General features: G+C 39.9%; 1 protein-coding gene and 3 pseudogenes across 5 annotated transcripts in view; 1 reads left to right on the plus strand and 3 right to left on the minus strand.

Annotated features, from left to right (window-relative positions):
- Positions 1 to 25,525, minus strand: part of cadm1a (cell adhesion molecule 1a) — a 424,802-nt gene that overhangs the window by 100,807 nt on the left and 298,470 nt on the right. For 4 of the 5 annotated variants that reach the window (XM_088320581.1, XM_088320580.1, XM_088320578.1 and 1 more), the window contains exons 2-3: positions 13,908 to 13,925; positions 5,000 to 5,146 (exon numbers count right to left, since the gene is read on the minus strand). In XM_088320581.1, coding sequence (XP_088176707.1) covers positions 5,000 to 5,146; positions 13,908 to 13,925 — 165 coding nt within the window. Of the gene's footprint in view, positions 1 to 4,999; positions 5,147 to 13,907; positions 13,926 to 24,496; positions 24,575 to 25,525 lie in introns of those variants that run through there. The other variant, XM_088320582.1, reaches the window with a different exon arrangement.
- LOC148349224 (U2 spliceosomal RNA) lies at positions 3,190 to 3,330 on the plus strand (annotated as a pseudogene).
- LOC148349225 (U2 spliceosomal RNA) lies at positions 15,337 to 15,538 on the minus strand (annotated as a pseudogene).
- LOC148349226 (U2 spliceosomal RNA) lies at positions 24,297 to 24,467 on the minus strand (annotated as a pseudogene).

Consider the following 25,525-nt stretch of genomic DNA (forward strand, 5'->3'; position numbering starts at 1 on the left):
AGCCATCTATCCATCCATGAAGCTATCCATCCATCCATCCATTGAACCATCCATTCATCCATCCATCCATTCATGAAACCTTCCATCCATCTATGCGTGAAGCCATCCATCCATCCATCATGAAGCCATCTATCCATCCATGAAGCTATCCATCCATCTATCCATTAAGCCATCCATTCATCCATCCATCCATTCATGAAACCTTCCATCCATCTATCCGTGAAGCCACCCATCCATTCATCCATTTATCCATTCATGAACCCTTGCATTCATCCATCCATGCAGTTTATTTGTGCGTCCAAATTCTCAAACCTAAAATGATCCAGCCCGTCTCTACGAACATCACCGCAATCAACACTCAGTCATTGATTGCCAGCGTGCGAGCGGACGACGGGGCGCTCTAATTCCCACTTCATCATGGCGAAAAGGTGTCGGCGCTGTCACGTTACGTCCCAAAATAGGTCAGTTATCACCCAATGCGGCTGACAGTAACGGTCAAATCATAGACCACTGGAGGTGAACGCCGCAAAATAGATCGGGCCATTTCAGTCGATACACCGACATCCGACTCTCGCCTCTCTAAGTGGCCGCCATCAATTGTGATTAGCGTCTGATGCTACATTTTGAGATGAGTTTTATTACAGGCAGTCGAGAGATGGAGAGTCTAAGAGGGGGCGCGGCTAATTATCCTTCTTAGGGAAGGTGGTACCAACCTTTTTCCACCAATAAATTCTTCCTACTCCTTTTCAAAAATGATGCGTTCACATTATTTTTAAAATATTGTTTTGTTTATGTTTTCCTCTTATATGAACGCTTTTGTCATTCGATGAATAAATGCCAATACTGGACTTCACTGTGTTCGTAAGTAAGTCAATTTGATGATTCAAAAAAAATAATCAAAACTGTCACTGTTGCCATGGCGCCCAATTGGCCCCGCCCGTGTGGCGCCAGCTGCGGCCCAGTAACAGATTGGCTTCCCTGCTATTTAAACCCAGTCCTGTCACTCTCCTTTTGTGAGTCCGTCTGCGAGCCTCTGTTTTTAAAACCTCTGTGTGTCCAATTTTTGCTCCCGTCTGTCTCCGGCTACGACCCGTTTTGATCCCTACCACGTCTGCTCTCCCGTCCCAGCTTACGACCCGTTTTTGACCCCGACCACGTTTTTGCTCCCCAGTCCGGGCTAACGACCAGTTTTCTCGTCCCTGACACCGCCATCGCTCGCTACGGAAGATCCACTTCCGTGTTCGGATCACAAGCTGAGTACAAGAGCGACTGGCTTCCCGCGCCCAGCAAACAACGGATCGTGGGAGCAGCCCTTCCTCGTTCCTTCAATAAAACTTGTGGTAAACGTTACGCAAGTGGGTCCTGTTTACGTTCTGGTCCTGACACAAAACGTTTCTTTTCTATGCAACAAATATTTTTTTCCTTTTTCCAAGTTTATTTTACCCCAATGGAAATGTTTACATTTATTTTTTCATTTACTATTTTTTTGTTTTGTTTGAGATTTTTTTTTCAATAACAGAGATAAAGTAAAAAAAAAATCTGCAAAATGTCCTCGTCTAGTGGATGCTAGATTTTTTCCCAACTTAGAAAGCATACTTTCTTGTTTCAAGATATTCTTTTTTAATAAGCACTTTACAAGCACTTTATTCAAAATTCAGGCACTATTTAACCCTTCAACACAACAATAAAATTCAAGCTTTTTCAAGGATTTCAATCACCCGTACAAACCCTGTTGATGACATCTATTTCATGGAAAATCATTTCAAGCTGCTGTGTTAAATGAGAGAGAGGCCCAGATGATGAAGAAAACAAATCAATTAAAGCAAAAGCAAAGGGTAGCGATCCTCACGTGTAAAGCTAATCAATGCTAATAAGATCTCCGACACTCTAATTGAAAAGAAATATGAAAAAAATAAATCTTTAGGGACACGATCCGTTTCAATTACGACTGACAGAAAAACTTGTTGGGTGGATTGCGTTAACCTCATTCCGACGCTAATCCGGCGGCGGACGTTCGGGTCAAACTTAACAAGGCTGGAAAATGAAAAGCCTATTAATTACCGGCTGCAATGAGCAGTTATGCTTATATTTTATATATCACATATTTTATCAAATAAATGCATAAAAAACATGATTCTTTTCATGTACCGTAAATTCCGGACTATAAGCCGCTACTTTTTTCCCCTAATGTTCAACCCTGCGGCTTATTCAGTGATGCGGCCAATTTATGTAATTTTTCGAACAGCCGCCAGCGGCGCTCGAGTACAAAAGGTAACATTTCGACCGGTGGAATATATGCGACTGCAACTTCTTAGCTTGTGCACAAATTAATTTAGCGTAGACATATCCTCATCATGCAAATTGCATAAAGAAAGGCGCATGACGTAACTTTCAAACGAGCAGTCCGATAAAGAAGAAAACAGAGCTACTGCACGTAAACTTCATTTAGCGAGCGTGTTGCTAGCGTGTTTTTGAAGTAGGGAGTGTGGGACGACGCCTATATGACAATGCCTCTTCCCCATACTGAGGAAGACGACTTTGATGACGTCAGAAGGAGGAAGATGAGGACGGTTTACCGTGATTTTTTTATTTGAGGTATATTTTTTTTAACAGACTCGATTACTGATTTGCGAGCGTGTTGCTAGTAGCGTGTTGCTACCTGTCACAGTCACGGTTTGGGATGAAAGTTATATTATTATTATTATTATTATTATTAAAGCTTTGAAAACTCTCTCGGTGTACCGTCTTTCGTTGTAAATATGTGTAACCGATGTATAATATGTATTTGCACCTGTATATTTTTGTAATGTATTTATTTGAGACACTTATTCTGATATGTTTTGCGAATTAAAAAAGAGGGGTGGAGCCAACGCGGGCTGACGGGAAGTGGGGTAAAGGTGAGTGAGACCTGTTGTCGCGGCGGACAATAGTGGATATATATTTTTCCCACCCTTACCTATGGAAATATAGACTTTTTTTCCTTGGATTAGTTTCAACGGGTACCTGGACTCTGCAGGTCTGCATCAAATCTTAAGTACCGGTATCATTTTCCGTACATCTCACCGGCTGTGAATTTTGGACTGTGTACCTTAATGAAGGATGCACGGGCTCTGATGCACACCCATCAGTCCTAGTGGCTGAGCGCGGAGTGGCATCCAGGCGTCTAACTAACCCTTAAAAACCCGGTAGGTCCTTAGCTTGGCCTTTTGGCCGAGTGGCCCTTTGCCATGATCTTTGATTTTTGCAATCCGGAGTTGGAATAAGAGCTTGTTCTGTCCACTCCACGCATCGGCCCGGTATTGCAGTACCTCCGGGAACGGTGCATTCGCAATGATCGCAGCAAGGCTTTAGGGCTAGGACCTTAGCTTGGCCTTTTGGCTGAGAGTAAGTGTCCCGGCTCCTAGGCTTTGTAGCGTATTATGAACTGACCGATAACGGATAATGGATAATGAATAACGAAGATAGATCAATAACCCTTAAAAACCCCAAACCCCCATTCAGTTTCAATCGCGGGACTTAAAGTCGGGTTTGTGTCACATTTTTTACTGTGGGCGCATGCGGCTTATATACAGGTGCGGCTTGTGTAAGTACAAAATCGGTTTTCCTTTTAAAATGTGGTGGGTGCGGCTTATAGCCAGGTGCGCTCTATAGTCCGGACTTTACGGTAAATACAAACATTTTCATGTAAGATAAGTTAAATTTGCCTTTCTAGAAAATTAAATAGACCATAGTTGTCCAGACTAAATCAGGAACAATCGAGATTTTAGGTTTTGCCTATATTGTGTGCAGCTCTAAACTACAAAACAATTAATTCTCACACCATTTAAAGACATTCTTGCACATCTTTTATAGTTTTGAGGTATTTCAACACATTTATAAGAAAGCATTCATCGTACAATTAGAAACAATACTTAAAATGAGCTAAATCATTTAACAAAACAGGTTTGCGTATTTCATGTATATTTCTTTATATCTCGAGATATTTTATCGTGATTTGTGCAATTATATGCAAATTTGCACAGCTTAAAAATGAACAAAGTCATATTTTCTGCCAATGGGGTAAGACTATATTTTCTAGTGTGACTATTAAAATTGCATTTAACACATCCAAAATGAGTTATTATATGTAATTTCAAGAGTGGAATTAAAAAAAAATACTATTTGCTGTAAAAATGAGTTAGCTGGGCTTTAATTGGTTGAAATTGGAAATTGGTCATATATACGAGTCCTTTGGCAGCAATGTTTTGTATTGTTCTTTTTTTCATATTAAAATGTGCACAAAAAATGAGTTCAATTTGCATATCTACATAATTAAAAAAGCAATATTTTATGCCAATAAGGTAAGAATTTATTTTTCTAGTGTGACTATTAAAATCGCATTTAATAAAGTCAAAATGAGTTGTTATTGACCGATTTTTTAAAAAAAATATATATATACAATTTGTTATAAAAATGAGTGTTGGTTGAGGTTCAATTTAGAAAAATAACATACTCTAAACATACTCATTGCTAAAAATCAAGATTTTAGTTCATGGTCACATCTATCAGTCCTTTGAAAGGAATTTATATAAATATTTTTTTGTACATCAAGATATTTTATCTCTATCTTTTCTCGAAATCTAAAATGATTATAAATTATTATATTTCCACATAACAGAAGGAGAGAATGGATTAAGAGCGAATGTTGTGTTATGAGTGCACTGCAGGAAAGAGGTCTAAATCTAGTGGAAGCTAGAGCTCTTGTTGGTGATAGGAATGAGTGGAGAGGTGTTGTAAAAGGATAGTGGGATGTTTGGACGTGTTTTAAGGGATGGGCCAGGGCACCTGTATGATACGGCTAAATAGAGAAACAAAAACATGATAACCATGGAAACAAAGCTTGCACTTTATTTTCAATGATGAAATTCAACTTTCGCAATGTTCAATGTTAAACTGAGTCAGTAAAAATGTCGTTTTTGTTGGCGACGACAGAAAGCGAGGAGTATTTTTTTGTACTTACGCCTGACGTCTCGGAAGTAGATGGTCTGGCGGTTGGGGTTAAGCAGCTGGATGACGGAATCATCGTTGTCTTTGACCCGGCAGCTGATGATGGCCATCTCGCCCTCCACCACCGACACGTTATCCGTCACCAAGTTCTGACTCACCACTGGACGACAAAAAAAAGAAATAAACACTCGCTGATTCAGAATTAGATTTAATTTATGGTTTCCGAAGGTAAATGTACTTCCACCGACTGTACCGGGGGAAAGGCATTACATTGACAAAACAGAAGAATGACAAACATATAAGACAGTGTGAGAGAATAAGGGTAGAAATTTTTGCTCATTTTATTTCACCTTTTTTACGTGTTAGAATAAATAGATTTACAGTATTTATTTGTATAACACACTTTTTCTTTACCTAAAAATAACTCAAAGTTTGGATGTTCATTTTACACTATGTTTTAGGGCACAGGTGTCAAACAGGCGGCCCGCGGGCCAGATCAGGCCCGCTAAGGGATTGAATCCATCCCGCGAGACAACACTCAGAGAAGTGCAAGAGAAAAACAAGCTGCAGGTTGAAATATGTCAACTTGATGTTGCCAAAGAAAGGTGTCTCTCACAAAGACAGTGTACTTGTATTTATTTCTCTCTCTCTCTCTCTCTCTCTCTCTCTCTCTCTCTCTCTCTCTCTCTCTCTCTTTCTTTTCCACCCCTTTTCTCCGACTCTGTCTCTGTGTCTTTCACTCTCTGTGTCTCTCTTTTTCTCTTCCTTTGTTGCTTTTTGTCTCTTTCTCTCTCTCTGTCTTTTAATCTCTTTTGCTCTAACTTCCTTTTTTCCTTTTTTCTCTTTCTCTCTTCATACCCTTTGCGCTTTCTTTTCTCTTTTCTCTCCTTCTGTCTTTATATTTCTCTTTGGATTTCGTTCTTCCTCTCCCTTTCTTTTCCCCCTCTGTCACAACTTTATATCTTTTTGTTTTTCACACTCTCTCCCCCTTTCTCTCTTTCTTTGTCCCGCCCTCTCTCCTTTTCCCTCCCTCTTTCTCTTATTTCTTTAGCTCTCTTTTTCTTTCTCTTTAATCTACTAATCCGGCCCCCGACAGAATGTTTGTTCTATCGTGTGGCCCCAGTGTTAAAATGAGTTTGACACCCCTGTTTCAGGGTATGTTACCACATTTGTGCAATAATTGCTCAGTCGAAAAATATCGCTGACCACAATCCATAAAACACTGAATACAACAAGAATCGAACCCAGGCAGTGAGAGCCCCGAATCCTAAACACTAAACTACCAGTGATATAGGTGACATAGGAAACGGCATTAGATTTTATCTCATTATCACACTATTTTTATTCACAGTACCAGATATGAATGTTAGAAAATAGAGAAAACTAATAGTTGTCCTGAAATATATAAATAAACATGAAAAAGTACGGCAGCACGGCGGCGCAGTGGTTAGCGCTTGTGCGGCACAGTTCATGTCATGGGTTCAAATCCAGCTCCAGACTTCCTGTGCGGAGTTTGTATGTTCTCCCTGTGCTTGCGTGGGTTTCCTCCAGGCACTCCGGTTTCCTCCCACGTTCCAAAAACATGCATTTCAGGTGAATTGGCCGGTCCAAATTGTCCCTAGGTGTGAATGAGCGAATGACTTGTCCCTGTGTGCCCTGCGATTGGCTGGCAACCAGTTCAGGGTGTCCCCTTCCCACTGCCCGGAGATGGCTGGGATGGGCTTATTACACTCATTGTAGGGTTATTTTCAATTTCATGTAAAATATTTCTTAACATAACGTGCTAGTAAAGAACATTTTAGTTATTTAAAGGACGGGATTTTCTTATTTTATCCGACAAATGAGATAAGATGTCTTAAATTAAGACAAAATGAAATGTAAAATTTTCAGCCAATGTGATAGAATTTTTATTTTTTCCATTTTTGCAGTGTAGAGTGTGATTATTCATTTATTTATATATCTATTTATAACGTTTGCTTATTTTAAGTACTTAATTTGTTCTTTCAGACTCAAAAGAAAACATCCCAACACAAGAATGAAATACAAAGGGACACTGGGGACAAACAAGACACTTTTTCCAGCAGTACTTTATTTACAATTAATGTGATCCCTCGTTTCTTTGGGTACCAAAATGCGAAAATTGCTCTCTCGGCCCCCCAGAAAGAGTTGACCGGGAATAATGGATTGCAGTGAACAAAATGCGGCTTGTTTTAGGCAGGCCACAACGGCAAGCTTTAGCGGTCCAAACTAAACCAAAAGAACAAAGTTCTTCGCTGGCCTCTGCTCTCAGCAATAGTCAACCAGGGATAATGGATCGCAGATACAACCGTGTATTCCATTAACCAGAATAGCATGCCTCATAACAAAAGTGCCTTCTGCCGGTCTCTACTCGCAACAATATGGGATCAGGGATAATGGATTACTGCCACACAAGTGCAGTTCACTTTAGGTAGACAAAAAAGCTGCCAGGCACGACAAAAGTGTGCTTGCAGCAATAGTCGACCAGGGATAATGGAACACAGCCACAACTGTGAATTCCATTTACGAATAACATGCCTCGCAACAAAAGTGCATTCTGCCGGTCCCTGCTCGCAACAATATGGGATTGGGGATAATGGATTACTGCCACACAAGTGCAGTTCACTTTAGGTAGGCAAAAAAGCTGCCAGGCACGACAAAAGTGTGCTTGCAGCAATAGTCGACCAGGGATAATGGAACACAGCCACAACCGTGAATTCCATTTACGAATAACATGCCTCGCAACAAAAGTGCATTCTGCTGGTCCCTGCTCGCAACAATATGGGATTGGGGATAACTGATCACTGCCAAACAGGTGCAGTTCATTTTAGGTAGGAATAATGCAAAAAAAGCTGCCAGGCCCGACAAAAGTGTTCTCGCAGCAATAGTCGGCCAGGGATAATCGATTACAGCCACAACCGTGTATTCCATTTACCAGAATAACATGCCTCGCAAAAAAAGTGCATTCTGCCGGTCTCTGCTCGCCACAATATGGGATTGGGGATAATGGATCACTGCCAAACAGGTGCAGTTCATTTTAGGTAGGAATAATGGCAAAAAAAGCTGCCAGGCCCGACAAAAGTGTTCTTGCAGCAATAGTCGGCCAGGGATAATCGATTACAGCCACAACCGTGTATTCCATTTACCAGAATAACATGCCTCGCAACAAAAGTGCATTCTGCCGGTCTCTGCTCGCCACAATATGGGATCGGGTATACTGGATCACTGCCACACAAGTGCAGTTCATTTTAGGCAGGAATAACGGCAAAAAGTGTGCTTGCAGCAATAATCGACCAGGGATAATGGATCTTGATAATTTTAAGTGGAAATAACCGAAAAAAACAAGCTGCCAGGCCCAACATAAATGCACCCGGCTTGAAGCAGTATGTGATCTGTGATAACGGATTTTGGCCGCATTAATGTGTAGTTTACTTTTTCGGGGACAGAATGGCTAAATAGAACCGCCAGGCTTGACAAAGAAATATGCAATCGAGGATCATGGAATAAGGAATGTTTGTATCAACGTACTATGTAGTGAAAGATTACAGTACATACATATGCATTTCTCGATATTTTCTCCATTTTCGATGAGTAGGCTGGATTAAAACGCCCAGCTGGAAGTATGTGGCCCACGGGCCGTAGCTTACCCAACCCCGATCTGAATCATCATATCTTAGCTTTTCCTTTTATTCATGTTTTGTCGTATCACAAGTCGGCTCGGATCATTAAAAGCTCCAATTATGCGGCGTGAATTACAGATACGCCGCAAGAATGGCTGAACACAATCGGCGCACTTCAATTTCAGGCATCAGGAGGCCCCAAAGAAAATGTCTTCACAAAGTGGCTATTCGTTTTTTTTTTAATATATTTCCCAATCTTCTCAACATTCCCATTCCAAATGTATTTAAAGGGAAATTGTAATTATTTCATTTTTGTAGGACAAATATGCTATGAGAGTTTCTTACGGCATATCTGACTAAAAATATACAATCATATATATACAGATATGTATATATGTATTTATATGAGACCAAAATAGAACTTTTGGGTCATAATTCCACTCAGCGTGTTTGGAGGAAGAAGAATGAAGAGTACAATGCGAAGAACACCATCCCTAGTGTAAAGCATGGGGGTGGTAGCGTCATGCTTTGGGGGTGTTTTTCTGCACACAGGACAGGATGAGTACACTGCATTAAAGAGAGGATGACTGCGGCCATGTATTGTAAGATTTAGGGGAAGAACCTCCTTCCCTCAGTCAGAGCATTGAAGATGGGTCGTGGCTGGGTCTTCCAGACCCGAAGCACACAGCCAGGAAAACCAAGGAGTGGCTCTGTAAGAAGAAGCATATCAAGGTTCTAGCGTGGCCCAGTCTGTCTCAAGACTTGAACCCAATCGAAAAACTTTGGAGTGAGCTCGAACTCCGTGTTAACATATTCGTGTATACATATTCTCCTCTTCCCTGGTGAGGTAGCGTCTGTATCATGTTCATTCTCGGGAGTTTGAGGGTTCTGCACAGTACCTTAGCTGTTCCTAGGACTGTAATCTTCTGGACTAAAGCTTCACATGTTTTCCTTGGGATCTGTTGGACCCACTCTTCCAGTTTAGGGGTTACTGCCCTGATTGGCCCCACTACCACTGGGACCACGCTGGCCTTTACCTTCTACATCGGTTCCAGCGGCTTCTTCAACCCTTGGTACTTCTCCAGTTTCTCGTGTTCCTTCTTCTTGATGTTGGCGTCATCTTTTAACACCACCTTCTTCTTATCTTTATCCACTTGGTTAGCCAGGAGCTGCTCAACAGTCTGAAGGCTGAAGTCCAACAGGATCTTGGCCTTGTTGTTCTGAGCGACATTCTGTGGTATAGCCAACCGGGATTAGGGTAATACTATGCCATTTTTGTAATAGATGTTCCTATATACTATCCCAGCTACTTGACTGTGCCTCTCCATGTACGCTGATCCAGCTAGAACTACACTCTGCTATGATGTACTGGACTGTTTCAGGGACGTCTTTGCACAAATATGCATCTTGGGTCTGATCTCCGTTAGATCCTGACCTCGATGGCTCTTGTGCTTATGGCCTATTCTTGTGCTGCCATAATGAGAGCCTCTGTGCTGTCTTGTCAGTCCGGCTTTTTCCTGCCACCTTTTATCTGACGGTGGTACATTCCATGTAGGGTCTTGACCTTCCAGGGTCTTTGCACCTCCTCCTCCTCTACACTCTCATTAGGGTTCTGCTGCCTGAGACATTCACCTCAGCAGGTGATATTTGTGGCTATTTCTTCGATGTACTCTTGGATTTTTGTTGTTTCATCCTGAACTGTATATAGATATATATATCCCATATCTTTCTATTGACCCTTCCTTCCTCCATGTTTCACATGTATTCGGACTGACTCGGTATCTATTCCCATGTTCAACCATCCAATATTTTTTCCATTTTATTTTTTCATGTGAGCCAATTACCCGGGTACACTCGCCAGGGTTGCTAATGAGAAGCGTATCAAAAATTCCGTCTTTGCAAAAATAAGTCGAGCGTAGACCTCCCGAGCCATCCTAATTGGGACGGGCGCAATATCGGGCACCTTTCTAGAGTCCTGTACCGCTTTTAAAATCAAACTGCCGAGTCAAATCATGGTTTTGTTTAGGAAAGGAAGTTTTTTTTAAGAAAATAGGAAAAACAAAAAAAAATATATATAGACAACATGTTGAGCTTATCAATATCAGATTACATCGAGGAAAATTGTTCAGATGCTGATCAAGCTATTATTGTTTTATTTAATGGTCAAATGATTTATGTTTTAATATATAATTCAATAAAAATATGTGACCTGAAGGACAAATTTTGTAAAATTAACATTACTGCAGTAATTTCTTTTGTATTTCTGTAGTATTTTTATCCTATTTCTGTACTTATTTGTAGTACACAGCATTTTATCCAGACAGAAGAGCAGCTTCAGCGACAGACTGAAGTCACTGTCTTATACCACGGACAAACTGAAGAGATCTTTTCTTCCTCATGCCATGAGGCTCTTTAACTCCACCCGGCGGAGTAAAGGCCCACATTAAACCACACCCCCTACATTGCATATTACCGTACTTTTATTGCAGTGTGTATTTTATGTAGCACTATTTAAATACTCTGTACAACACGCTACAGTGGGTATTAGCACGTCACATTGGGTATTTGTATATTGTATTCCTTTTGCTTTATTATTATATTGTTTTGAGCGAAGGGATGCTGCTGGAAATGTGAATTTCCCTGCGGGGATGAATAAAGTATCTATCTATCTATCTATCTATCTATCTATCTATCTATCTATCTATCTATCTAGTGTTTCCATTGCATATTTTTTGTAGTGTAAAAGTTTTTTTTTAGTAATACTGTAGTTGTATTTTGTAATATTTCTGTCGTAATATTTCTGTAGAAGTGCTTTCGTAATATTTTTATCGTAATAGCTATCTAGCAGTATTTTTGTATTATAGTGTTACTGTATTTAGTATTTGTAGTAAAATGATTAGAGTAATAGTGTAGTATTTCTGTAGAACTTTTTAAAAGTATTTCCATATTAGCATTTTTGTAGTATTTTAAGTATTTTAAATATTACTGTAGTTGGATTTCTATAGTATTTCCATTGTAATATTTCTGTAATAGTTTTTTTTGTATATTATTACTGTAGTAGTATTTTTTAGTATTGTTATAGTATTTTTTTCTTATCAGAATGAAAACAAGATAACATGTTAGGTGCCTGTTTTCAAGCACTAAATTTCATATTTAATTTTGGAGTAATTTTGTGGAAGTATATCTGTTGTATAGACATTAGCGACAAAGTTGACATCAAAAATCATGTTTTTATTAGTAGTACTGCATTTAACACACACATTATATACACACATTAAATATATTATATGTAGATATAGATGTATATTCAGCATATTTTGACCATTTCTGTTTGGAAGGCCGGACGTTAAAGTCTACACGGGCCGTAGGTTTCCTACCCAAAGCTCTCGGCCTAAAATCGCCCCTGGTAATATGTTGTACTAGCTATTAGCAATGTAGCACAAAATTCGGGCTGAAAAGCATTTTTTTCTCAGAGTACGGTGACGACGTAGGAGGTCGGAAAGGAAGTGACCGGACGTAGCAGGATATGTCGCTAATTAGCGCTCGACAACAACGCTGTCAGCCATCTTGGCGGAGATGACACCCGAGGGGATGAAAATCGGCGAAGATATTTTGAGCAAATTGGAAGGAATGTCAGAAACCTGCTGAGGAGAAAAAAGGGAAAAAAAAACGGTTTTCCTGTTTCCTGTAACCGTATTGGACAAGCTGTCATTGAGAGTCAAAACGATTTTGCAGAGCTGCAGCATTCGCTTTTCGCGTCATTTTCGAGATCATCGTTAACTCTTTCGCGAAAACGATAAAACTCATCTGCCGTTTGTCTTCCAGAGTTAGTACACATTTTTTAAGGCCAAAATTAAAGCACTTTTGAGGACTGTAAGAGCCATTTTTCCAATTTCTCCAGTACCATTATATAGGGGAAGGGATGTGAATTGTGTATTTTTTAGACTATATCTACGATTTACATATGCAATTTTTAATATCACATTGGCATTCGTCAAGATGTAGGATTTTTAAATCTTAAAAGGACTGTGTGTATTATTTAGTGACTCACAGAGGTGCAAAAACTTGATTCATTAACAAGAAAACTATTTCGATATATATATATATATATATATATATATATATATCGTAAATTCCGTACTATAGAGCGCACCTATTATAAGCCGCACCCACCACAATTTGAGAGGAAAACCCATTGTGTACATACACAAGCCGCACCTGTACATAAGCCGCATGCACCCACATTCAAACATGTAACACAAACACAAAATTAACCCAAACCCGACTTCAAGTCCCGCGATTGAAACTGAATGTCCACAGTCCAAAAATCACAGCCAGCAAAATGAACAGAAAATGATACCGGTACTTAAGGTTTGATGCAGACCTGCAGAGTCCGGGTCCCGTTGAAAGTAATCCAAGGAAAAACGTGTATATTTCCAAAGGTAAGGGTGGGAAAAATATATCAGATGAACACATTTACTCACGCAACTCCTTTTTCTTTAACCAACTTTTTACCCCCTCTTCTTTTCTTGTCTGTCCCTCACCTTTAGCGGTCCACACTTTAACTCGACACCCCGCGTTTGTTCCGTCCCTCATTTTTCGTTCACCCGTGCAAAACATATCAGAATAAGTGTCTAAAATAAATACAAAAATATACAGTTGCAAATACATATTATACATGGGTTACACATATTTAAAAAGAAAGACGGTACACCGAGAGAGTTTTCAAAGCTTTAATAATAATAATATAGCATTGACAGGGCAGTTAATGGTAGCAACACTCGAGCGCCGCTAGCGGCCGTTAGAAAAATTACATAAATTGGCCGCATCACTGAATAAGCCGCAGGGTTGAAAGATAGGGAAAAAAGTAGCGGCTTATAGTCCGGAATTTACGGTGTATATATATATATATATATATATATATATATATATATATATATATATATATATATATATATATATATATATATATATACACAAACATATAAAAAAAAATTAGGCTTTTTTACAATACCACGCAGCCCAAATACAAAATCTCTTTTTCTTTCTAAATGTATTGGATGCGGCTTATATTCAGGTGCGGCTTCTGTACACACACAATCGCTTTTCCTTTAAATTCGCATTAGGTGTGACTTATAGATTTACAAAATGTTTTTTCTTTTCTAAATGTATTGGATACGGCTTATATTCAGGTGCGACATTTTTTTCCCCTTTAGAAATGTATTGGGTGCAGCTTATAGTCAGGAAAACACGGTAAGAGTTGAAGTACTGGGTTGGACCTACCTGGAATCTGTGCATCTCCTGCATCGGTGGCCAGACGAGGGCAGCAAGGTGGGAGAAGAAAAACAGAAAAGAGAAGTTAGTTTTCCGAGATTTATAACCACTACCTCTTGATCATAAAGTTTTTTTTTATTTTTCATTGCACCCTGTGGAGTGCTATGACACTTCTGGCACAGGTTTTGAGTCAAAAACAAAAATAAGGAAGTCAATCTTGACTTTTGACATTAAAATACAATTAGAAATCTCGTATGGACATAGGGCAGGTGGTCAGCAACCTGTGGGTCTAGAGCTGGAAGCGGCCCTTTAGTGCTGCTCCCTGAAACGTTTTCAGAATATTTGAAGATTGAAAAAGATGGAGGAGGGATATATATACAAAAATACATTTTTGGGGTTTTCATGTGGACATAAACCTTCGTAAATGTTATATTTTATTAATAATGCATATCAAATACATCAAAATCAATCAAAAATATCCTTTTAAAAAGAAATCATTTTTATTTGTTATAATTTAAAAGTAGGTTTCTGCGTGGTGTTTCATTTTTGTTGAGCCTCCAGACATATTTGCTTTGTTTTTGTTTGTTTTTTTAGGTTTTTTTGGTTTTGTTGTGACTCAAAATGTTGGGTTTCCAACCTAGGGCCAAGGGTAAAAACATCAAGTAAACTTTCTAGCACTAGTAGGTGTTTTTCCAGTTTTTTTTCTATACATTTATTGCTAATATTATCACAGAACTGCGGAAATTGAGGTCGGCATATTACAATTCCTTTTTCTAAAGGGTTGCCAGACAAAAAGAGAAAGACCAACTGCAGACCCTCGGGATACTGCGATCCCTCTTTATTATACTTTATCTTTACAGTAAGGAATAAGATGCTGTTTTTAGACCCCTCTTTACAGCATTTTCCCCACTATAAGACATAAACAACACATTTTTTATGGCGTCAGCGCCTATGGCAATCTCTAAGATGTCTATCTGCTGTTAGTCCACATGATGCGTCACAGCATTATGAATATCTTCATCTGCTATTGGCTGAACTCTCTCCCACAATCCCTTTCCGTCTCTTCATTCAGAACAAAATCCTCCTCACTCCGTAAAGACTTTGCAAATTTGCAATACAACATTGTATTAATTGTACATGTATTTATTATCTATGATCCGAAGACCTGAAGTAAACAAGAGAAGCAAAAACATGATAACCATGGATACAAAGGACGAAAAAGGCACACAGAGCTTTAACACCCTTTGTAAGTTACATGGGCATAACCAATCGACGAGAAGGGGTTTTTGGGGTTTTTAAGGGTTATTGATCTATCTTCGTTATTCATTATCCGTTATCGGTCAGTTCATAATACGCTACAAAGCCTAGGAGCCGGGACACTTACTCTCAGCCAAAAGGCCAAGCTAAGGTCCTAGCCCTAAAGCCTTGCTGCGATCATTGCGAATGCACCGTTCCCGGAGGTACTGCAATACCGGGCCGATGCGTGGAGTGGACAGAGCAAGCTCATATTCCATCTCCGAAATGCAAAAATCAAAGATAGTGACTTCATAGAAAGTACACAAAAGGCCAAGCTAAGGACTTAGCATCAAGGCCAAAGGCCAAGCTAAGGACCTAGCATCAAAGCCAAAAGGCCAAGCTAAGGACCTTGGACTTAGATTGAAAACAAGGATTAAAGCAACAAAGTATTTTAAAGGCAGGACAATCCTCAAAGGTGGAACTTGGAAAGACCTATAACAGTGATGGTCTTCAGTCTAGATCCTGAAGCAGGGACTACTGAAGATCTGTCAATGGGGTGACAGCTCATAAACTCAACCCTCTGGGAACAAAGGTCAAAGTTGACTTATAAAACTGGCGGTCTTCAGCCTACATTTGGTAGCTAGGGATGAGGAAGACCTGCCACTCTGAAGTGACAACTCAGAAAGCCCACCCTCGGTTCCCAAAGTTTGGGTATAACCGGCAATAAACATGTTGATTAAATCTCCGATCAGCTGCCTAAGGGGCATGAAATTGGACATGATGAGTGCGGCGCATTAAAAACTAATTATCAATAGATCCAATTGTCTTTCCCTTAAAGCAGTCACGGTGCTAAATCAAGTGAGGAGAATGGAACACGGCGGATCACAATCAGTTCTGGGTTAACAACCCTACCTGTACTACGCCGATTGCCAGACATGATCTTTATGTCATTTAGTGACTCGTGTGAAGGTTGTGGAGCGAAACGGGTTCCTACAAAACCAAGTGACGGCGGATTTTTTTTCTAGCATGTAGCCCCCAGCTCAAATGAGTTTGGCACCCCTGCTCTAGGAGCTTTTGCAAGGGCTTCTGGGTGTTTAGGAATTGTTCCGTGGCTTTTCGTCATAAAGTGTCTCAACAATGAGCATAGATTGTTTAATGAGCTTCCATACAAAGCATCGTTTTGCGATTTACAGCGAAAATGGGGTTTGCGGGTGTGACACCCTGACAGTAAACTGTAGTTAAAATTGTGTCCTATAAAGACTGGACTGAACCCCATCTATTGACCAGTGAAGTTTTAACCTAGTGAATGCGACGGTTGACTTCGAATGTCACAATACAATAAGTATTTGCGCAAGTTCTGTTTTATTTACAAGCCACATGAACTCATGGAAAGAGCCATAAGTTCCTGACCCCTGGTGTAGACTCATGATAACATGAAACCGCTTCTGCTGGACAGAAACCGTCCATTGCACTGGTTCCCAACCTTTGCAGGCTGGCGCCCCCTTGGCTCCCGAGTGTTTTACTAGTGTATTACTTGTGTTTCCTCTGGACCTAGCGACTACGCGAAAGTAAATTCTGCAACGGGCGTTTTCTTCTGCTCCACATCCGCTTTGTCAAAAACAAAATAGGTCCAAACAAGTGGTGTACCACCCTTCTTCGGTGCAAGCTTTGTTTCTTTCTCGTTTGTTGACTCTGGGACTATGTTTACGGAGTCTGCCATGACACTGAATGAGCTCACACGGTGGGTGTGGCATAGTGTGGTGCTTGCAAACTTGCTTTTATTGGCTTGTGCCATTATTAAAACTTGCCTCTGATTGGTCGGTGCTTTTAAAACTCCAACAGGCCAAAACTCCATCACTCACGACAAAACCTTGAATAAACGATATCGCCTACTTTGGTAACCACAGGTCTATAGCCTGTTGAGTTGGCTCCACATTCGATTCAGAACATTAATTAAAAATCGGCAATAAGTTATCTCGACATTCTCCCCAGGTGAGTTATCTGCAACATTCAAGGTCACCTGTTTTCCAGCCACGACGAACGCCTCTTAAGCGGTAGGCAATTCAACGTATTTGAACCCCAAATAGGGACGGTTTCAGTCGGATGCCCCCCGGCTGGATTTCTTATGCATTAGGACTTTTATAGTGTGACGCCCCCAAATCAGTTTGTCCACTTCCTCGCCACTCGGGCACAGTCGAGTGGGCCGCCTATCACGCCGGCCTCTTCGCACCGGTGGGTCCCTGCGCTGTCTGGCGCCATTACCACAAATCCATTCTCCTCATTTAAAATTGATGCTTGTGGACCTTCGCTTGACCTACTGAGATAAGGATGGGGGTAGGGTGCCGTCTTTCCCCTTTTAAAACACCTTCAGGATTACACTAGAGGACACACCTCGACTTTCTTCTCCGTCTTTGTACCATTTCTCTGATTAGACTAGAAGTTATAGGTGGGGTGTGGCGTTTGAGGTGTCCTTAAGAAAATGGAAAGTGAAATACTTTCTTTATTATGTATGGGTTAACAATGCTCAACTGACTTTAAAGAGCCTTACTATCTTTCTTACACTGCGTCTACCTGCTTTGGGTGAATTGTATACCGGAGAGTGATTTTAAGCTCGTCACCACTGTTAATTTTTTGTTAGTGTAGCATTTGTACCAGCTCAGTAGCCTAGATGGTAAGGCGCCCGCTTTGAGACTGGGAGGTTCGGGTTCGCGCCCCGGCCGAGTCATTCCTAAGACTTAAAAAGTGGTCGGCGGCGCCCTCTGTTGGCTGCGGCTGCATCGGCTCGCTACAACGGGTCAGGTGCAATCGACATTTCGTTCTGTGTACATTGTTACACAGAATGACAATACAAGGAAATTATTTATTTTATTTTTATTTATTTATTAAAATGGTGAAAGTAAGAAAAGGCCTGTTTTCAAGTACAGTCCAAACGCCAACCCAAACCTCAAAAAAGATGAAAAATGAAGTTTACTGAAGCGCATCTAAGAAATGCACGTACTTGCACACAAAAAAAGCTTGACAGAGGCTGCAATGATGACACAAGCCAGAAGGTGTCAGAGAGTACGAAAGTTCCGAATTTTTCTTTTTCAATGGGTAAGAAATAACCCAATTTGATGTTTGAGTGGACCAATTCATAACTTGTGATATCTTGACATATTTGCTGGGTTATCTTTCACAATATGTAAATAGTAGTATCAGATGTATATGTGTGTGTGTGTGTATATATACATAAATAAAAGACATACATGAATGCGACAAAAAATGCTTACTAATAAAATAATTGCAAAAAACAAAAATGCCCCAAAACAAAGCTACGTCTTTTTGCACTATTGACAGGTGACTAGTTAGCTAGCAACCAAGATAGCTAGCTAGCTGGAATTTATAAAGATCTATATTTACATATCTATCTCTATAAATATATATATCGATCTCTCTCTCTCTCTCTCTCTCTCTCTCTCTCTCTCTCTCTATATATATATATATATATATCAATATCTATCTATCTCTCTCTCTCTATTATATATATATATATATATATATATATATATATATATATATATATATATATATATATATATTTAATTTGGTAAAAAAACGCCTCTTTATATTGGGTACTTTTGTTTAAAACAAAACAAAAACACCTTCAAAATAGGCAAACAATACAAAAGTATACAAAATGTTAAAAAAAAGAATGACAATTGAAAAGAAAAAATCATTAAAAAAGATTAATCATTTTTCGGTTTTCACTTGTATTTTCTCATCTCTTTACATTGTCTTAATTTGAATGTGGCTTTTTTAATCTACTAAAATGCAAGTCAGGTAAAATATAATCAGTGTAAAACAATTTTGTTAAATCTTTCCGATTTCATTTCCCCCTGTGTTCCGGTCCTGAGCCTTCACTCTGGAAATGCTGGTGTACTAGTGATCCCAAGATCCAAGAAGAAATCTGCAGGTTTGAAAGCGCTCTCTTTTCGGGCCCCGGTGTTGTGGAATGCTCTCCCCTCTGAGTTCCGATCTGTAACCTAAATGGAACTGTTTAATTCTAGATTTACACACTTCGATTCTATAGCTTACGAATGACCTATATTTCCTGTTGACGATATCTGTGTTTTATTTGTTATTGCACCATCCGTTGCAGCCTGGTCATCCTGGAAGGGGGATTACCTCATGTGCGGTCCCTTTTCAAGGTTTCTTCATTTTACTCATGTTGAGGTTTTGAGTTTTTCCTTGCCCTCAGGTAGGTTTTAGATCAGCAGATGGTGTCATAATAGTCTGTAGTTTGCAATAATCTGTGTTCTGTGCAGCCCTTGTGATAAAAGTCTATACAAATAATCATGACTTGACTTAAAAATAAATCGATACAACTGAAAAAAGAAAACAATAAAATTATGAACCTCTAATATAAGGGAAAAGGGAAATACATTTTTAAAAAAAAGATCATTTTACTAAAAAAAAAAAAAAATTGAAAAATTAAAAAAGAACAAAAAAAAAAATAAATTATGTTATTACATCTGATTTTAATTGAAAAAAAAAAACCCAAAACAATTACAATCAATAAGTTTATTCTGCTTGCTCCTGTTTATATTATTGCAAAGGAGTTTACATAGGCGTTATATTGAATATTATCCTGCACTGTTTTGTATTTCGACTATTATGCACTATGTACTCTACATCGCTGTCACTATTGGAAAATCATGTTGCTGTTCTTTGACACCCACACCCTTTAAAGCGGTCTACTTTTGTAACCTAGGAGGTTTAAAAAGAAAAAAAATCTTAGGGTAGGGCTTTTAGACCAGGTTGTCTTCTCTCCTGCTCTCTTTTGCAAGTCCAAAATTCATTGACGTTTTATCTCCTTATTTTGAGTGTCTAAAAAAGTATAAACTTACCGATAAAGTAACCGTTCAATCAGTTTTCCTCACCCTACATAAAAATGTCATCATCTATTTCTTATTTCTTAAAATTAAATGAATCCGAGCGAGCTCAGGACATAAAAATCCAACTCCAACCCAAAGATCCAAACATAGTCTCCTGGCAACCGAGCGTCCTTGGGAAGTGGCATAAAAAGAAAGATATATAAATATAAAGCTGCAGTTTCATTTCGGGTCAGTTCATTAACAGGAGGACTAATCGGCCTTTTGCTTCACCGTTGCGGAAAAGGATTTTTCGCGCCGCTGTGGATGAATGGAAGGAGAAGTGAATAGGTGCCAAGGCCAAACAAATCCCATTTTAATCTGTCTTTTGAATCCTACGCGTAGGACACTTTCAACTCAAAGAAAGAATATATCTTTTTAACCCCTTAACCTTCCTGTCAAATTCCCAATCCGAAACATATCCAAAGTAAATTGAATGCCTGTTCTTGAACGGTTTGGAGACTATGGACAGTTGTGGTCTCTTTTGAAAGGTAAAACTCTGAAGTCTTTTCCCAAACTGGAATTATCACTGCAAGTACTGTATTTTCCGCACTATAAGGTGCACCGGGTTATAGGGCGCACCCCCAAAAAATAGTTTTTGGTCCTACATCTTCCATAGATAAGGCGCACCGGATTATAAGGCGCTACAATGGGAACCTCGACAAAACAGTCGGATAGTTCAGTCCAACTTATTACCCCCTTAACATTCCGAAAGCTTGCAAAGACGCAAATAGGTGTCGAGAACACGTGCGGATGCGGTGTCTGTACAATGTCACTCAAATGCATCGTTCCATCATTCGGAAGGTTAAAGTCTCGGGATTCAAGAAATGCCAACCATTTCTTAGTTTCTATTTTCTTTTTCGCTCGCAACTTTACTGTGCATATGACAATAAACACTTGGAATTGAGTTGAATTTAAAAATAGACACTCCATTCCATCCATTATCTGCACCGCTTATCACAGAAACATCGAGTTCAGTCTGAAACAAGATACAGGGATAATATATAGCCGGAGTAGCTCACCGAAGTCGTTGTGTTCATAATAATGTGCAGCCATGGTCCTCTTATATCCGTGAGTGTAGTAAATCCAGGAGAATAAAATATTTACAAATACAGAATAGTAAAAAATGCTTTCTGTATGCCGTCAACCACGTGCTATACACATTCATCTTTTTCGGTCAATTGCAGGCTTTGTTTTGCCGTTTAAGCCTATGCCAGCCTGTAAATGATAAAAAGGATCCGCCCCTTGACCTCCGAATAGCTTTAGCCAATAGTGATCGATTCAAATGATGATTGACACATTGGTTAGCCAATGAAACGCCGGCAAATAAATCCCAGCATACACCGCCGACTACTTGGCGTTCGGGGGAAAATCTAGTCGGCGGCTGCTGCATTAGTTGCAAGACTTTGCGACTTAATATTGATCCATAAATAAGGCGCACTGTATTATAAGGCGCATGGTCAGCTTTTGAAAAAAATAAAGGCTTTAAGGTGCGCCTTATAGTGCGGAAAATACGGTAATACGAATACTGACTGATTTTGAGTTGGAACACCAAGAAATAAAAGGTTTTGATTATTTTCTTTGGAATTAAATGCCGCCTGTCTCTTAGCTGGAAAACAGGGGAGAAAATAGCTTGAAGTCTTACCTGGTACCTTGTCAAATTTGATCGGAAAAACTAAACATTGTATTTTACACATTTTACTAGGTTTAGGTTTAGGTGTTTCCAAAAGTAGTCATTTGGTGTCAACATTAAAACCTTTGCAAACTTGTATTATAGGTTGACCATTTTTTAGACATCGTAAAAGAGTTGTAAAGGTTTTACTATTCTTTTTCTTGATGCGTAAAAATCATTCATAAATTGCTTTGCACACGTTTAATTTTGGCTTTGATTTGACGTCTGTCTGTCTGGATCCCTTAACTATTAGGGTCGTAGGGGCACCATTTTCTGTGGTGTGTCTTGGGCAAAAAAAGCCCTGTAGCGCCCATCCTTCTCCAGGCCAACACACCAAAGGGTTCTAATGATTAATAAAAAATAAAAAATATATATAAATCAATAAATTAAGTAATGTTGTTGTAGAGAATTTTCAGTTAAACAAAGAGCATACAATGGAATATTGAGGTTAGATGTTTTTGTGTAAGTGTTCTTGACTAGCATCCTACAAGATATATACCGAATATGTTCAAATATTTGATGTATTTCACAGTAAGTAGCGCTGAATTTGCATTTAGCATTTGGGAGAAAATATTCAAGATCATCTTCATTGCCCTTGTAAAAGCTAACAGCGTGTATTTTTCAACTTTTGTTTGTTTCTTTGTGTTTTATAGACTATACGGTCTTAAAGTTATCACGCAATGTCCTCCAGCCTTGCTCTTTACTTAATTGAATCGGCCAGCGCCGTATCAGATGTTCCTTAACCGAACCCCTTGAAACCCGTCCAGCCTTTTGCTAATACCATTAGCAAAGACGGATGCTTTAATCCGACGGCACAAAAGGAAAGCGCCCCGCGGCCGAGACGCCGACTCGGCAATATCCCGGCGTCTTGAACTATCAGCTCCTGATCAAGAGCTACAATAACAAGAGGCCGTTTTCCGAGCGGGAGGAAATAAATTACCGCCGAGCGCTACGGTCGGCGGCACTTCATTTCCCCAGAATTTTAGACGTGCAGATAGGCCGGACCACTCTTCCCATTTTACACGACGAATGAGGTTCCGTTTGTGTTCCGCCGGCCCGGGCGCAAGCTAATCTTATTTCGGAGGCCGGCGATTGATCGTTATAAAGAGTAACTGTACGGCGTCCTCAGATTTTGCTAGCATTTCGGTTCTATTACCGCAATATATCGGGGAATGGTTATAAAGTATGCGACGGATTTCATTTTTAACTATAAAAATATTTAATCGGTGCATACACCGAGGTTACAACATCAAAAACTTACACTGTTTTTTTACGTTTAAATTTGTGCAGTACTCTTCTGACTTGCCTTATCCATCTAAAAAAAAAATCCAGCTTCTTCTTCCCAGTTCATGTGTAAACATTCTATACTGTATCTCTAGTGCGCTAAAAACGTATATCTCGTGCATCCATTCAAAATGGTTGGTGTAAAATGTATAGAAGAGGTGAGCCGTTTCTTTTGAAATGAAAGTGGAATAAGAAAGCTTGATGCGGTTGAGAAAAAGGTTGGATTGCTTTTTTCGGCCACTTTCTACCACGGAGGAGGAAGCCTCACTCTTGAAGCTCATCTTCCAAAAGCAAGCTAACTTTATTTATCTTTGTCTATCTATCTATCTACCTTGGTCATATCCCTCAAGAGGGGTGACCGACAGCAAGACAAACACATATAACAACAAAGAAAATAAAAGGGAAAAAAAAAAAGAAAAAAAAAAAAAACACACAAAAATTTTTGGACCATGGCCAACCCAAACACCCAAACAAGTTAGGCACCTCGGCACCTAAGTTGGTCACGCTTTCGTCCCTCCAGATGAAACGGGACACCAGAAAGCGGCCATGTCACCCGGGTCAGGGTGACACAACACACTCTTTTGTTCAACAGCAGGGCCCGACAGCTTTCACTGGTTTACCCCTGCCGCATCATACGGGTGCCCAGCCCATCCTTAAGAACGCGTCCACAATCCCACTATCCTTTCACAACACCTCTCCACTCCTTTCTATCACCAACAAGAGCTCTAGCTTCCATTATTTTTAGACCTCTTGACTTTCCCTGGTTCAAGCATTTCCCTACCCGGTTATAGCGTAACCATCTTATGATAGTTTCGTGTTACGATGTGGAGTACGATGTGGACTACGATGTTTTTTTTTGGGCCCCTCGTTATTGTCATGATTACTGATGCGGGGCACCTGAGTCTGCTCCCTTGGCGCCAACAGCCCTGGGCGCTGATTGGCTCCCTGCTACTTTTTAAACACCCCGGTTCCCGGTTACCAGACCGTCTGCGAATCTTAGCTACACGCAAGGCCAGCTCTTTTGACTCCTGACTTTATCCTGCCCTGTTTTCTGTCTGCAAGAGAAAACAGGGCAGACTGCAACTTCTTAGCTCGTGCACAAATTAAATTAGCGTAGACATATCCTCATCATGCAAATTGGGGTTTTTAAGGGTTATTGTTCTATCTTCGTTATTCATTATCCATTATCCGTTATCGGTCAGTTCATAATACGCTACAAAGCCTAGGAGCCGGGACACTTACTCTCAGCCAAAAGGCCAAGCTAAGGTCCTAGCCCTAAAGCCTTGCTGCGATCATTGCGAATGCACCGTTCCCGGAGGTACTGCGATACCGGGCCGATGCGTGGAGTGGACAGAGCAAGCTCATATTCCATCTCCGAAATGCAAAAATCAAAGATAGTGACTTCATAGAAAGTACACAAAAGGTAAAAGGCCAAGCTAAGTACTTAGCAAATGGCCAAGCTAAGAACCTAGCATCAAAGCCTAGGCAAAGCATACCTTCATGATGTACACAGTCCAAAAATCACAGCACATGACGCATCTTTCATGCTAAAAGCAATCGAGCAGTCCGATATAGAAGGAAACAGAGCTACCGCACGTGAACATTACTTTGCGATCGTGATGCCATCGTCTTTTTGAATAAGGGAGCGTGGGACGACGTCTATATGACAAAGTCTCTTTCCCACACTGGAGGAAGACGACTTTGATGATGTCAGTTATAAGGAGGAAGATGAGAACTGTTTACTGTGCTCATTACAAGTACGGTGTGTTTCTTTAACAGATCTGTTTACTGTGTTGCGAGCGTGTTTCTAGTAGCGTTTTGCTACCCTTCACAGGCACGGTTTGGGATGAAAGTTATAATATTATTATTAAAGCTTTGAAGACTGTCTCGGTGTACCGTCTTTCTTTGTGAATATGTGTAACCATGTATAATATGTATTTGCAACTGTATATTTTTGTAATGTATTTATTTTAGAAACTTATTCTGATATGTTTTGAACGAGCAAATGAGAAAGAAGGGGCGGGGCAAACGCGGGCTGACGGGAAGTGGAGTAAAGGTGAGACGTTTTTGTGGACGGGACCGACAATAGTAGATATATATTCTTCCCACCCTTACCTTTGGAGATATACTTTTTTCCTTGGATTACTTTCAACGGGCACCCGGTCTGTGCAGGTCTGCATTCAATCTTAAGTACCGTTATCATTTTCCGCTCAATTAACCGGCAGTGTTTTCTGGATCGTATCTGAATGGGTTAATTTCGTGTTAGAATTGCGTTATTTCAATGAGGGCGCATGCGGCTAATATACAGGTGCGGCTTGTGTATGTACAAAATTGGTTTTCCTCCCGAAATGTGGTGGGTGCGGCTTATAATTAGGTGCGCTCTATAGTCTGGAATTTGCGGTACTTTAAAAGTCTATAATATTGTTAGACTTTTATTCTGAAGTGACAAACATTAACTTAAAAAACAGATGCAAGAACATTAACAGGTTCCTCCATTTGGTTCGGCTCGACTGCATCGCATAAAA

This window comes from Urocampus carinirostris, chromosome 17 (assembly GCF_059441175.1).
Source record: "Urocampus carinirostris isolate Australia breed hairy pipefish chromosome 17, RoL_Ucar_1.0, whole genome shotgun sequence".
In the NCBI taxonomy this organism is placed as follows: Eukaryota; Metazoa; Chordata; class Actinopteri; order Syngnathiformes; family Syngnathidae; genus Urocampus; species Urocampus carinirostris.